General features: G+C 36.8%; 1 protein-coding gene across 1 annotated transcript in view; it reads right to left on the bottom strand.

Moving 5' to 3' along the window:
• LOC122805261 (rap guanine nucleotide exchange factor 4-like) overlaps positions 1 to 15,653 on the bottom strand; it is a 2,335,347-nt gene that overhangs the window by 1,606,226 nt on the left and 713,468 nt on the right. The window contains exon 3 of the mRNA XM_044075349.1: positions 2,152 to 2,240. Within this exon, the coding sequence (XP_043931284.1) occupies positions 2,152 to 2,240 (89 nt within the window). The remainder of the gene's footprint in view (positions 1 to 2,151; positions 2,241 to 15,653) is intronic.

Genomic DNA, 15,653 nt, shown 5'->3' with positions numbered 1-15,653 from the left:
CCTTGATTTTGTAGTTTATTTATTCATTTATTTATTTATAGGTTCATAGGTAAGTACTAGACTAACTCCCTTGCGAGCCATTTTAAGCCTAGCCAATTTCCTTTTTTGTGCTCAAAATAGTGTAGCCCATTTGGTTATAGACTGGCCTTATCTATCCCATAGTCAATAATAATATATTACTCCTAATGAGAATAACTGGGATCATACCATGGACACTTTGAGAGGACCTATGCATGTGGTAAAGGATTTAGGAGGTGCCTTTGTACATTAGTAGTATATAGAGCAGTCCTGAGGTAAATTTTCTATTTCTCAACCATAGAGCTAAGTTGTGCTTAAATATGGACAGGAATGAGCTTTGTTTTATGTGGACTCGGAGTCTTTTCCATAGCAGCAGTATACCCTGTGAAATATACCTGTTTCTCCAAAGTGTTCTGTTGATGTTGCAGAAGTGGCTTAGATCCCTAGACCAAGTATTTCTAATGCCATTTGACTTGCTGATATGGACTAAATACATCAGTAATGGGTTGGAGGATGCATTGTATGCCAGACACAGGTCACTTTTTAGCAGTCTGAAGGATACAAAGTATAGTGACAAGGCTTTGAGTCAGTCCATGTAGGACATATTGGTTAGACCTTGTATCCTTTTGGTAAGGTATTTCTGTGAGCATTCCATTTGTTGCATATGTCTGGACAGATACATGCCAAATGAGGCATTATATTCAATACTGGTCTAATGAGAGCTGAGTAAAGGGGAGAATTACATCAATAAATCTAGACCCAATCCCCTTGTTTATAAGCAGTGCAATATAGAAGGACTTTTTTACAACAATGGACACATGTTGGTCAAAAGTTAGGTTACTGTCAACATAAGTTCCCAAATCTTGAACAACTGGGTCACCTTTTAGGGGTATATAGTCATTGCGATAGTTCCCTGGGGTAGATAGCTTCCCAAAGGATACAGTAATACATTTTTGGGCATTTAGTTTCAGTCCATGATTTTTGGCACCAATTATTTACTTTGAACAGATCTTTCTGCATGATGGCTAGGTCATTTGGGGATTCAGTGGCTTCTCCTAGTGGGTTCCTATTATATACTCAAAGATGTGTTTCATCGAACATCTTCATTGACCATTAAATAACAAAAAACAGAAAACAGCAAATGGTCTTATAAGCAATTTCTCTGGGAAAGAAACCGCTTGGCCACCTCTGTTACTTTGCCGTGTTCCCCACTGTAGTGTGATCTCGGAGTTGCTATATTTAGTTAGGGGGTGTGTGGGGGACACTTGTTGGGGGAGTGAAGACCCCAGTTTGTACTGTTTGTAGTGATGTGTTTTTTTGTTTAGGGTAAGCGATTTCTTTCCCAGGGAAAGAAATCGCTTATATGCACATTCACTGTTTTGTGTTTTCGCGGTTTTCAGGTCGATGAAGAGGTGTTCGATGAAACTCCTCTTCGAGTATTTAATATAGACCCCTCCTAGCTTGTAGTCATCTGTAAATTTAGCCAGCCAGAGCCCTTTAGTATTGTCTTTTACTTCAGAAAAAAGATGCCAAACAGAAGAGGCCACAGCATAGAACCTTGGGGGATTCCACTAGTGACTGGTCTCTTTGTGGAAGTAACTTCCTCTGTTTTAATTATCTGCATCTTATCTGTGAGTCAAGAGTTGGTAATCCATTGCTTGACATAGGGGTTTATTCCCAGTTTATTTAGCTTTTCTACTATGCCTGACTGGGGAATTGTGTCAAAAGCTTTGGCCAAGTCGAGGTATGCAGCTTGTACCATTTTGCCTTCATCCATTGCATTTATTTATTTATTTTGCTACAGACTATTCTATTCTGTTAAATTAATATGATATATTGCAAACATTTTCTTCTAAGTATATCACTGTTGCTTGTTGCGCCAGTGAAAAATGCACTGTTTCAAACAGATGTGTAATTTCTTTTAATGCACTTATCAGTGAAAAAATATTGTACAGTAACACAATTTACCAATAAATAATAGTGCTTTTGAAATCCTCTTAATCTAGTATCTATTTGCAATAGTCTGTTCTGAACTAGATCCTGAAACAAATTCACATCACTGCTTTACGCAAACAAATTATTACTTGCATTAAATATATAAATATGATACATGCACAAAACTAGTGACCTCACCTGATGGCATCCTGTCTCAGACACTTTGACGTCCAGAGAACCTGTTAAGATGGCATACCAATTTGTTCCAATGTCTCCTTGACGAAACACTGTATGAAAAATGACATAATTGAAAGAAGAAAGAAAACACAGTCTAGCACAGTAACTGTTTTAAGGGTTATAAATCTCTCTCTACATATATAAATAGATAGGTAGGTAGGTAGAGATAGATAGATAGATAGATAGATAGATAGATAGATAGATAGATAGATAGATAGATAGATACAAAGATAAGAAAGATAGATAGACAGACAGATAGACAGAATTTTAAGTCATTCTTGGTACATACATACTCCAGTTAAAGCATTAATTGAGTTCAATGAACAAAACAGTATTCGGCTGATTGTTTATGGTACTATCTACCATTGTCAGCAATAAAAGGTACACAGTTAGAACAGTGGTTTGTAATTTTATACCTCAAGGTATTTCTGAGAGTGGTATCCATGAAGTATACAGACTCTGATATGAGCAAATATTTTAAAATGACAACTTAAATACCTTTCTTTGAAGAATTACTCAACTCATATACTTGTCTTTTAAAGATGCCAAAGTTTGTTTTAATAATACAGCAAAAGCACAAGTTACAGTTTTTGGTATAAGCATCTAAGCTTAGGGTGCAGTTTTAGAAACTTAATGTTTTTGGTTTAAGAATTTCATTTCAAATTCTGATAGAAAACATATAGGAACTCATAAGTTCTTACTTACTTTCATCACTGCATGAAGATTATGCAGGTGGGCATTATAAAGTTATTGTGAACAAAATTTGAGGAAGCAAATGTCACAAAAAAATATAATAAAACCAGTCATATAATATGACTGTATTCATGTTCACAGAATCTATGATAACATTTTCTAGAAGGTCTGGTAATAACTCAGTTGTTTAAATCTACGTGCCTTTGCTTTCAGACTGGAAACCATTTTTATAAGAAACTGCAGTTGATGAATTCAAAATTTCTTCACCAAAACCAGAATAAATGTGTAAATAGTCATCAAAGAAATATAGAATAAAAGAGTAGTGTTTGTGACTGCATTATGCCTTATTATATATTACAAGCTCCAGATCCTTGTGTTTTTGAATAAAATGTCAAGTTCCATCATCGTGGAATCCATGGTTTGCAAAGCAGTGTCAAGAAATTCAGTTATAGTGAAAGAAAGAAAGATGATAAATCAAATGAATAACAAAATGCAGTGTTTAGTACTTTACCAGAAGCATATACTTGACATGGTTACAAATTCTACTTTTCAGAATAGTTATTTCCTGTGTATGGCCAGAGTTAAGATCATACAGAAGGAAATCTACATACAAAAATATTGATGGATGCATCAGCATGTGAATATTTCTGAAATAGTTTTACTGAATAAATTATTATTTTTTTTTTGTTTTATTTGTTGGTTTGTTTGTTGCTTGTTTGTTTGTTTTATCTATGTACTGGTGACAGGTATGCTCAACTAGGTTATGTTTGATTTTCAGTGGAATCCTTAGTTAAAAAATTCCTATATGTACAAATGGTAAGAAGCTGAGTACAAACTATTACATCAACATTGTAGAAGCTTGTATATAAACATATGCCATGAGAAAAATAACATCAGCATTTTAAATGCATTAATATATGTCAATTTAATGCTATCAAGTTGCATCCAAATCCTATAGTAACATGATGAGTAGAGACTGCAATTCTACAGAGTTTATTATGCTAAGAGAGTATAAACTTTACTAAATCAAGCATTATAATGATAATAAGATGTTGGAGAAGTCAAACCCTGAAGAAGGAAAAAATTTGAAATGTCAACATTTCTACTTGTTCTTTGAATTAACATATATATATATATATATATATATATATATATATACACATGCACACACACACACACACACACACACATATATATATATATATATATATATATATATATATGTATATGTGTGTAATGTAACTAATGATTTTGATGACTACAAGATTTATAATTTAAATGATGTTAATATTACTGGTGAATGGGCAAATTTATTTCAAAAAGGTCTCAGTTTTGTACCCACCAGAAAACCAAGGATTAAGAATGTATTACTTGATTTGAAATTATATGTCAGAAAATTGAATTTCAAAGTTTACTTTGAACATGAACAGCAAGGTAACTTTATGAGGGGTTGTAGAAAACCCAGCACATTTAACCTGCCCCTGCAACCTATGCTACAAATATTTGAGAATTTACGTATTAATCGAATAAGACAAATTTACCATACTAACATGGGGTTTTGACATCTAATTTAACCACTACGGAAGTTAATTTACTTAATAACATTGTTAACAACAATCAATTAAAGTCATGAAACTTGATAAGGGAAGGCGGCTTGTCATCATGGACCAACAGGTTTATGTGGAAAAAATATTATTGTTCCGTTTTAGTGATACTTATGAGGAGGTATCCCTCAGTAATTAAATATTGCTTATAGGAACATCGATATCATATTGAATGACTTGTTGATGGATAACCAAATTACAGCTAGTGAATTTCATTTTCTTAGACAAGCCGGTCCTCATATTCCAACGATTTTCGGAATACCAAAAATTCATAAATGTACAACAGACCCCCCTTGGAGGCCTATTGTGGATGCCAAAGCATCCAAGACTTTTACATTGGCTACGTTTATAGACTTCCATTTAAAATATTGTTTCAACAACTATACTCACATTTTGAAAGACTCTTGGGATTGCCTTAAAAAAAATTCATAGTGAGTTATATTCAGATGACCTAATTTTTGTCATAATCGACGTCCAGGACTTGTTCACAGTTATTCCCTATGAAGAAGGAACCATGATGTTTTTTTGATTTCCTATGCACTAACACTAGCCATTATCATTCTAGGATTCTTATGTTTGGAGCCCTCATAGAACTTATTCTCAAAAACATCTTTATTTTGTTTGAGAACCAGCTATTTAGGCAGAGGACAGGGGTCACCATGGAGGCAGCATGCGCCCCCTTGTTTGCGAACATAGTCCTTGCCCAGTGGGAAGTTACGGTAGTTTTCAACTCTGATTTTTTCAGATATGTTGAATTTTATGTTCATTACCAAGATGACATTCTTATTTTTTGGGAAGGAACCCAGTAACTATTAGGGGAATTTTTTGCCTTCCTTAATTCTAGTACCAATTTTCTCCGATTTACTATGGAGCTAAACTTGGATGTGACTAATTTTTTGGATATTTCCATACACAAAGACAGGGTTAATCACACCTTTACATTAACTTTGTATAGGAAGCCAACTTACTCAAATGCCCTGCTGCACTTTGACTGTTATCCTATTCATCAAAAAAGATCATTAGCCAAGGGTTAAGGTGTTAGGTTGGCAAGGATGGTGAGGGACTACGCTGTGTTTGTGAATGAAGTGGAGATACTGAGGAACATGATTATCAGAAGAGGGTACCCACAACCATTTATTGAGCCTATACTGAAAGACGTCATTAGAAAAAGACTTGAAGGACATTTTGTTCCATTGTTAGGTGTTTTACATACTGAAATTAGACCAATAGGTGAGGTTACTAGTCAGGACAATACAGAGATCAAGTCATACAATAATGCTTTAGTGTTGTCCTACAATTCTTTATTCTACAATATTAAAGAAGTAATTTTCAATAACTGGGCTCTTTTTAGTAGCAAGAGTGATTATTGTAATAGGATAGGAGAAAAACCATTACTTGTCTACAAAAAGGATCTTAGTATTAAATATTTGTTAGAAAGAAATATACCTAAAGAACAAAAAAGACAAATGATAAAATGTGGACACGGTGCTCAGTGCCCACTTTTTATTGAAAATGATTTTGTGGACATTATATGTTATGGCAAAGTGTTTTGAAACAGAGGATTAATTGTTTGAGTAAATGTTTAATTTACGTGGTCATTTGTCAACAATGTAGGCATTTTTACATTGGAAAAACTATCAATAGCTTCAATAAATGTATTTATCAACATATGTCTGATATAAGAACGGGTAATCTAAATAATGCTTTGACTAAACACATTATGGAATTCCCTAACCACCAGTTTAGGTTTAGTGGTATTGAACAAGTGATTAAGCACAGTAGGTGGGGGCGATTGAATTGTTTCTTGAGTTCAAGGAACTTGTATGGCAATTAAGATGTGATGCCACAAGAATACTTGGGCTCAATGATATGGTGTCCATTTCAAGTCTTTTAAAACTCAAAGCAGGCTTCCATATGTGAATTCTGGGCTACTATCATGTAATATATCTCTTAGCTTGGTATCTAGAATGTCCAAGTATGTACATATAATTTGATGTATATGTTTAATTATAATACATTTTAATGTACTAGAATTTTAGGCAATTTTTGCTGTGTATAAATTAAAGCTTATTTTTTTAGTGACATTTAGGCAATCTTTGTGCTGTTGTTGCCATAAGCTCGACAAAGGTCAATTTTATGTTTAGGTTTAACGGTATACAGCCTATCATTGATGCATTTTTAAATCATGTGATATATTTTTAAGTATTTAAGGTGGAGTTTTTATGGAGTTGGTTATTCTGAAGAAGTCTGATGGTTTACCACCGACGAAAGTGCTAAATAAAGTTAAGTTACTTCCGCTTTTTTTCCTTTTTGCTCATTTCCTTCAATTTCCTGGTTGTTTTTGTTTGTGTCTTTTGAATATAACAAGTGTAGTCTAACATGACTTGTTCTTCTCTGTTATGATTCCTTGCTTCTATAGTTTGATTTTTGTTGAAAACAGCTCTTTAATATTTGACTAATATATCATATAATTATGCAAACTGATATTCTAAATATTTCTCATCAGGCATTCACTGAAAAAAAAACAACATTGCCCAGTTTGACCATTCAATCAACATCACAAACAAACAACCAAGCAATAAATAAAAATTAATACATATATTATTTTCAGGTGCAAAGAAGAAGTCTGTCTTCTCAGAAATGTATTTTTTTATATTTGTTTGTCAGGGTAATACACTGTTAACAACTGACCATTTGCAAGTACTGCCCAAGTAAATTTCATTGATAATCTGGTAGGATTGTAGGTGGGTGCAACTACTGCAGTAGTAAGGGAATTCAGTTATCTACTGTTTGGGTTTCATAACTATACTATGTTCATCATTCTCAATGGTGCAGTAACCTATGGGTAGATTGCCAGAACTTACTATACCTGGGAGGAGAAAGATAAGGATCCAAGAGCCCCTGGAAAATGGTTGTAGTAAAGCATGTCCAGGACCTACAGAAGGAATCCAGTTTGTAGTGCTTGGTTAAGGTATAAACAGAGAACCAAGTTGCTGCCTCTAGAATACTTCTAGAGTCTATCCCTTTCTAGTAAGCCATCAAAGAGCGCAAGGCCCCAGTAGAATGTGCCTTAACTTTGCCTTGAATAGTTATATTTATTTTATTTATTTATTTCACATTTGTTAATCGGGTTGGTCCAACTGAGCACAGGCCCATTTTCAGTGGAGACCCGAGGAGAAAAGCTTCAAGAAAAAAAGTATTGACAATTTTACTTTACAGTAATAGGTTTCACAAAAAGTAAACAAAGGCAATTTCACAGTATACATACATAATAAGATTGCACAATGTGAAAGAAAGAAAATGAAACATAATAATACACAAATAAATATAATGATATAAGCATGATACATTCATGCAGACTATATAGTCCAATAGCATTACCTAAATAGGGCAGAGCCAGAAAAACATACTGCTCAAAGGAAGGAGAGACAGATGACAGAATAAGAATTAGGTAGGGTCCTGGCAGGGCCATAACCTTGTTTTCTGGAGAAAGTTTTTTAGTTCTTTTTCGAAGCTGTCAGTTTGAGTAATATAGTGTGAATTGACACAGATGTTGTTCCAGAATTTTGGTATGGAGGATTTATATAAAAGGTTGCCAATTTTCATTTTGGACCTATAAGTTTGAAGAAGGAATTTGTCAGTACTGCGTAAGTGACGGGAAGGTGTATCGCAGTTGACTAGATTGGAAAGAGAGGGACAGGCAGTGGGTTTATTAGGAAGGAAGTGGGTTATATAGAGTTGAGATATTTTGAGATGATGGGGAAATTCAATCTAGTGTAGCTTTTTGAGAACAAGGTAACAGTGGGTGGAATTAGGTAAGTTAGCTGCAAATTTTGCGATTTTATTGTAAGTTTGTTCCAGTTTGGAAAGAAGGCAGGATCAATGGTTAGTAAGAAATGGGGCTCCATAGAGGAGGCTAGGAAGTAGATAGGCTTGGGCCAGGGAGAGTCTGGCATCATAGGACATAAATTTTTTTATTGCGATATAGGAGACCAAGTTTTTGATTAGTTGTCTTAATTAATATCACTGTAGGAATGGCAAAAAAAAAAAACAACAGTGGAGGACAACCAACTGGATATAGTCTGTTTAGACAAAGGTTGGCCTTTCTTAGTACCAACATAGGAAACAAACAGCTGTTAGCCTTCCTAAAGAATAAGGTTCTGTCAAGGAAGTACCTAAGCTGCCTGTGCACATCCACTGTATGCAGAATCAGTTCTTCCATGTTTTTTATTTATTTATTTTTGCTCTGGGAAGAAAACTGGGAGATTGATGGCTTGATTCAAGGTTAAGTCAGCCATAACTTTAGGCATGAATGAAAGATTAGTGTATAACGCAATCCTATCCCTGTGGAAAACCAGATAGGCGTAACCCACTGTGCAACTGCCCTTGGCCACTTCCATAAGATGGAAGAACTAATTTTGCCTGGTCCAAAAGGGAGTCATCACAATGATTTTTGATAATTCTTTCTGAATCCTTAGGCATACCTTGTAAATCATTGGAAATGGTGGAAAAGCATACAGGACCATTCCCGACTAAGGGAATAACAGAGCATCTGTTCTCCATGCTAGGCTGCAAGGATGTCTCAAACAGAATTTTTCTAGTTGTCTGTTGTGTAAAGAGGTGAACAGGTCGACTAGAGGTGTCTCTCATATCTGAATCAAGTTCTGGCATACACCTGAATTGAGTTTCCACTTGTGAGGGTCTGTCCAGGATCTGTTGAGTCTGTCTGCCTCAGTGTTTTGCTCTAATGGAATGTAGGGGGCCAAAAGTGGCAGCAAATGCTGAAGAGCCAACTCCCAAGCCATCAGTGTCAACCAGCAAAGAGGGTATGACTTTGTACCCCCTTATTTGTTGAGATACCACATCACTGTGGTGTTGTATGTAGCCACCTGTAAAGGGCCGGGAGCCCATAGATGGTGGAGAGATTTCAAAGCATGAATTACTGTTGCCATTCATTGATGTTTATATGCTCTGATCTGTATGAAGATTCCCACAAACCTTGCAGTTTTTTCTACCATGGAAACTGCACCCCAAGCATAATCTGAAGAGTCTGTCTAGAGAGAATAAACTGGGGTTACAAGAGAGAAAAGGAGTCCTGGATTGAGAGTTATTTGATCCCTACACCACTGCAATACTTAGCTTACAAATCCCATCACAGGAATCTGAAAGTCCAAGGAGTGCAGTTGCTGGGTCCATGAACTTTTAGGTACCAATGGATTTTTCTCAGGTGTAATTTAGCAAGTGGTATCCTGAGGATCATAGATACAATGAGGCCTAGAATTCTGATAAATTCTCTTGTAGGAACTTGAAGCTGTTGAGAAAAAAAAAAAACAGCAGAAAGCTCTGATAGTTAAGTTATTACCCTTTCTTTTAGAAGGAAGGCCTTTTGCTTGACTATATCTATTAGATACCCCAAAAAGACAATTTCTTGAGAGGGTATGAGACAACACTTTTGTATTTTCAAGTGAAATCCCAAATGTGACAGGAGGTTGGAGACCTTTGTTAAAGACTCCAAACATCTGGAAGAAGACTGCAGAAATAAGCAAGCCATCGAAATAATGAAAAATGTGGATGCCCCACAATCTGCAGTGGGACACTACTGGGGCTTGACACTTTGCGAACACTTGATGTGCAGCATAGAGCCCAAATTGTAAGGCTGAGTACTGAAAATGTGATCCAGATACAAAAAACCTTAGAAATTTTCTAAAATTATGAGCAGTGGGTATGTGATGCTAAGCATCATAGAGATCTAGTGTTAATAATCTGGAAGCAGTGCAAGCACTTATGGTAGGGTCATCATCTTTGAATTTTGGAAAGTTCACATATAGATGAAGAAAAGACAGGTCTAACACAGGTCTCCATGCATGCTCCTTTTTTTGGTACCAAAAGTATCCTGGAATAAAAACTTTGCCCATGTTATATGCAGATTACCCCTGCTTCTAACATATCTTGTAACACTGGTGGAAATAGATCTGTCTGGTTTGATGAATGTGAGGGAACTCTCTTGAAAAGAAGAGATTCCATCCACTGCCAAATGAATTCTTATTGAGTCAGCTTCAATACCCTTCTGTCTGAAATCATCTAACCACACACAAAGTGGTTGAAGGCCAGTCAGTGTTAGAGAAGTAGACAAACAGGCAGGAGGTGTAGGTAAGGCTATCAAATTCCCAGCACAGTCATTCATAAACTGGAGCTTGACTATTTTGGGGAAAGTTTCTTATTTTATTTGGTTTAGAAGAATTATCCTCCTGTTGTTTTCTTTGGGGTGCCTGCTTGTCATCCCACTGTTTCTGGATCTGTGCAACCACAGGCCCAAATATCAGATTCAGGCGAAGAGTAGAATTAAGAAATTCAGGCTTTAAATTGTCAGAAATATTCTGATTACATAACCAACAAATCTTCTCAGCACCACAGAAGAAGCAGAAGATCTAGACGCAGTGTCAGGAAAATCATACATACTTGTCAGAACATGTTTAGAAATGCGAGTCAAGTTAGAAACACTCTGACTCAAATCACCTGCTTTCGGGAGACAATGAAGCAGCCAATTCTTCCAAACTTTAAGCACATTTTACCACAAACTTCCACATATAGCCATGATAACTCAAGATCCTAACAGCTAATGTAGTACAAGCAAATAGTCTCCTACCTTGTTTGATTTTTCTGTTAGCTGTTGCTGCTGGAGTTATTACAGTAAGGTCCACTGACAGTTGAGAATAAAAACATTTATAATCTGGACAGACCCTTACCAGCTTTCTTTAGAACTGCAGCCAGTGAGTCAGAAGCCTTGTAAGCAGCTTTAAAAATGTCTTCAAGATCTGGCAAAATGGGAGGAATAGGTGCAGAAGTAGGAACCTCATCCTCTTAACAGATCATAAAGTCTGCCCAATTCTGGGGGATCCCCTGTTTGTTCTCAAGCAAAAACATCCCTGAGTCTAGCAACAGTCTCAGCAAAGGGAAAACCATGTTAAATATTAACTTCAGGTTCACTGTCTGAAATGTCAGAATACTGGGCAACAGATTCCTGGGAAAAATCACCAATGTCTCTGTCAGAATCATCATGCTCTGAAAGCATGTAATGTTCTTTGGCAATACTTACACTATAACTGAAAACCCAAACAGTCCCCAGCAATGACTGACTGCAAAACACTCTTAGCCAAAGATATAACATCTGACCTATATACTGAAACAATCTGATCATCTGCCCTGTAATTGAGTCTTTTTTTCTTTTTCTTTAGGAATATCCTTAATGGGAGAGTGGTCAGGGGACAGCCTACTGTCCCTGGCAAGATGTCAGTTTCTCCAGACAACTCCTGTACCTAAAGTGTTTGGTTCTCCCATAATTGTAACAGGTACTAGAGCAGCCCCTGAAAAACATGTCAACCCCCTAGTCCATACTGACCTTTACAGCTGTACCAGAGGTAGTCAAGGCAATAAGTAAGTGGTCTATGGAACCATCTTTGGCCACACCAGAGTCACTAACCTTAGGCTGAGACAATAATTTTACTTTTTTTTTGTTAAGGTACAAGCAGAGTAGAAAAAAGAAGACTAGGAATAGTACCCATGCTACAGTCAGAGAAAAAAACCTGTGCAGTAGGTTCAGTAAACTCTGGAGAAGGTAAATATTTACTAGCAAGCACCAAGCTCACTTTACTTCCCCCAAACTAGTAAACACAAGCAGTATATTGAAAACTGTGTTACCAGACCTTAAACTGAATCAGAAATATCACAGAACATTTATCACCTCAGAAATGAGAAAATGTTCTAATTCTGTTAAAAACAGTAACAGGTGACAAAAGGATACATTCAGAATGTAAACACTGAGCCCAAATACTTAATATTTAAAAAAGAATCACATTTTCCACATAAAATGGAAAAATAAGCAAAATAAACAGAACAGAAACACATGACAGAAGGCAATATTCTTAAAGTGGAATGCTACAAATAGCTGCTCTTTTTTATTCTTATCTATCTATCTATCTATCTATCTATCTATCTATCTATCTATCTATCTATCTTTCTATCTGTCTATCTATCTATCTATCTATCTATCTATCTATCTATCTATCTATCTATCTATCTACTAAGGCAGATCAGAAATAATACTACACATACTCAATAAAAAATATTTATGAGAGGAAGAGGTCCCCAAATAGGGTCTTACCTGTTAGGCAAGAAGCTTTTGTGTGACTGCTGTTCCTTCAGACCCATACAGATGCTTCTCCTTGAGGCAGCAGGAAAATACTAAAGATTTGCTTCAGTCTGGTTGCTGACACACTTCCTTCCAAAAGGGCACAGCCTATCAACAGCCAGAGTGAATGATGCGGAGGGAAGGTAGAGCTTTGGCAATTTAGCCAGTTGCTGTGCCCTTGGCAGGATACTACCCATAGGCATTTGTATCAGTGAGAATGAAGCACATGTTCCCCTAACTCCAGTCATGGGGTATCCAATTTCCCCATGCTTTCATCCTTGTTTATATCTGTGGGCAATGCTGCTAACAGAGAGGCTGCTGCAAATGGTCTCCTTATATGAATTCAATTAACCCATGGGGAGTTAACCATCAATTTAAATAATTTTTATAAGTCCAAGTTAGATGTACTGAGGTGGAGGAGGGATCTGTTGCTTGTGACTGTTGTGTGGATGTATCCACTGAAGGATCTTCAAGTGAAATCTTGCATAACTGACTATGGTGATAGAGGCCTCCATGAGACCCTGAGCTCTTAGCATCAATGAGGCTGGGGGAAATGATAATGGTAGAGAATTTTAACTGAATGGTGGACGGACCACAGTCTTTCTGAGGTGAGAGACATTTGGCACGTGGAAGTATCTCCAAAGCATCTTATGAAAGATATTTGATATGAGGGCTGCAGCTGTAGCTGTGACTTCTGATAATTTACAGAGATGCCTAAAGACAGGCAGAGCTGAAAAACGTAGTCTCAGGCAAACAGTAGGGTTTCTTTTATTATTGTAGCAGGGAGTCAAAAATCTAGGTAAGGAAAAATGCAGATCCCTTTGAGTCACACATGGGCCATGATAACTGCCATACACTTGCTGAACATCCAGGAAGCTGTGGTGAGCCCATAGAGTAGGGCTTAAAACTGGTATTGATTGGCTGCTAGCTGAAAGTGCAGGAACCATTAATAATTCTTAACAATTTTTATGTGGAAGTAGATGTCTTGAAGGACTTTTGAACGGATCTACTATATTTGGTCGATTTTTCATTTGGTCGAAAATGATTTCAGGCAGCCCACTTCACTGAAACCTCATTTGACTGAAAGCACATTTGGTCGAATTACATTTGGTTGAAAATGGTATTTAGCCCCTGCCCCACTGCAGTGCGACCCTGGAGTGAGAATATAAAGTTAGGGGGTGTGTGGGAGGCACAACCCCCACATAATCGCAGTTTATGCACTATTATATACATGTTTATCCATTAAAAATACATTAAAACATATAACATAAGTAAAAATGTGTTGCAAAATGTGGGGGGATACGCCCCCCCATACCCCCCTAACTTTATATTCTCACTCCAGGGTCGCACTGCAGTGGGGCAGGGGCTAAATACCATTTTCAACCAAATGTAATTCGACCAAATGTGATTTCAGTCAAATGACGTTTCAGTGAAGTGGGCTGCCTGAAATAATTTTCAACCAAATTAAATTCGACTAAAAGCAGTAGACCCCTTTTGAGCATATCCAGCCATTTGCTTTGACACATAGCAAAATAATTTACATTGTCACCATTCTGAAAGAGGGTCTTTTTATGTAATTATTTGGGCTACATGATCTAAAACTGGCATGAGGTCCTTATTATTATTTTTTTTGGAACCAAAAAGAATCTTTAATAGATTTCTGGCACTCTCTGGTCCAGTGGAACTTTCTAGAAGCTGTCCCATTGGATGCATTGTGATACAGCCACATGGAGAGATTGGTAATAATGAGCATAGTATAGGTGCTGGTCTGTAGTTGTTTGTCACCTCTTTGAAACAGAACAAGCCAAATTATATATAGCTTGCTTTACTAGGTCCCTTTGGAAGCAGTTCATGTGGGCAAGATAATTTAATGCTCTCAAGATAAAGGTACCAGAGATGTAGGCATGCTTTTCCATCCTGACAATTACCCTAGAAACCTTATTCGAGGACTGCACAACTGTTGACTTATCCACAAACTCCTTTCTAGTGGCTGCTGCAACAATCATTTAGCCCACCAGAGGACCCTTTGACCAAAACTGCTTGCCCTTAGTTGGGTGCAAAATCGTATCTGGTTTCCTAGGAAAAGCCTTGTTCATGGCAGGTTCCTGCCATGCCCTCCTGGAAACCAAATCAATCAGACAGTCAGCAGGAAATATCCCCAAGGGGTAGAGGGCACAGAGCTATATGCTTTGAGGAGCACTTCCTCATCCTGAGAGAATAATTGTGATGGCCAAGATCCCCTCTTTTTCATCAGTTCAAGGACTTCACTGAAAGTGACATCTTCAGGAGTGGATAAGGGGAAACTCTCTCATCCAGGTAATTGTCAGATGTAATAGACTCCAAAGGGGAGTTGATATGTTTCCTTTTACATGACCTGTTCCTGGGGATCTCCAGCTGTGATTGGTCAGACTCTCTGTAAGATTTAGCATGCATTTGCTGTGAGCCTCTTAAGGACACAGCTCTGCTTTTCTCCTGGGAGTCATGATGAATAGACTGAAGAACATACCTCTCATATGGAGACATCAAAAATCTGGACAAAGGTACATGAAAAGTAGATACAACTTGCCAAAAATCTGGATACTGATCAACATAAAATTTGCATGTATAATAATGTAACTAATCCCACGTCAATGGAATTGTGGGATACCAGCATTCAAATAATTGTGAAAATGCTCCCAAAATTAACATTAATGATAAAAATATGCATTCACACAAAACACCAGTTAAAGTCCCTTTACAGCATTAACAAAAACTCTTAAGGGAAGTAGTAGGCAGTAAGCATGTAAAACACTTTGCATTGTACGTTCTGCCCTACCAAACTTCTAGCATGTACACACTGATGTCACATTAGCTGCACCCTTTCATAAATTCATTAAAATAACATACATCAGTAACTGGAACATCATATATAAAAGAACTGTGCACTCTGTTCATCTTAATAGGAAACTGAAGTTTGTCATAACAGCTATAGGTATAAC

Source organism: Protopterus annectens, chromosome 6.part1 (genome assembly GCF_019279795.1).
Source record: "Protopterus annectens isolate FY-2018-M chromosome 6.part1, PAN1.0, whole genome shotgun sequence".
In the NCBI taxonomy this organism is placed as follows: domain Eukaryota; kingdom Metazoa; phylum Chordata; order Ceratodontiformes; family Protopteridae; genus Protopterus; species Protopterus annectens.
Note: the sequence above shows the minus strand (reverse complement) of the source record. Positions and strands in the feature narration are given on the sequence as shown.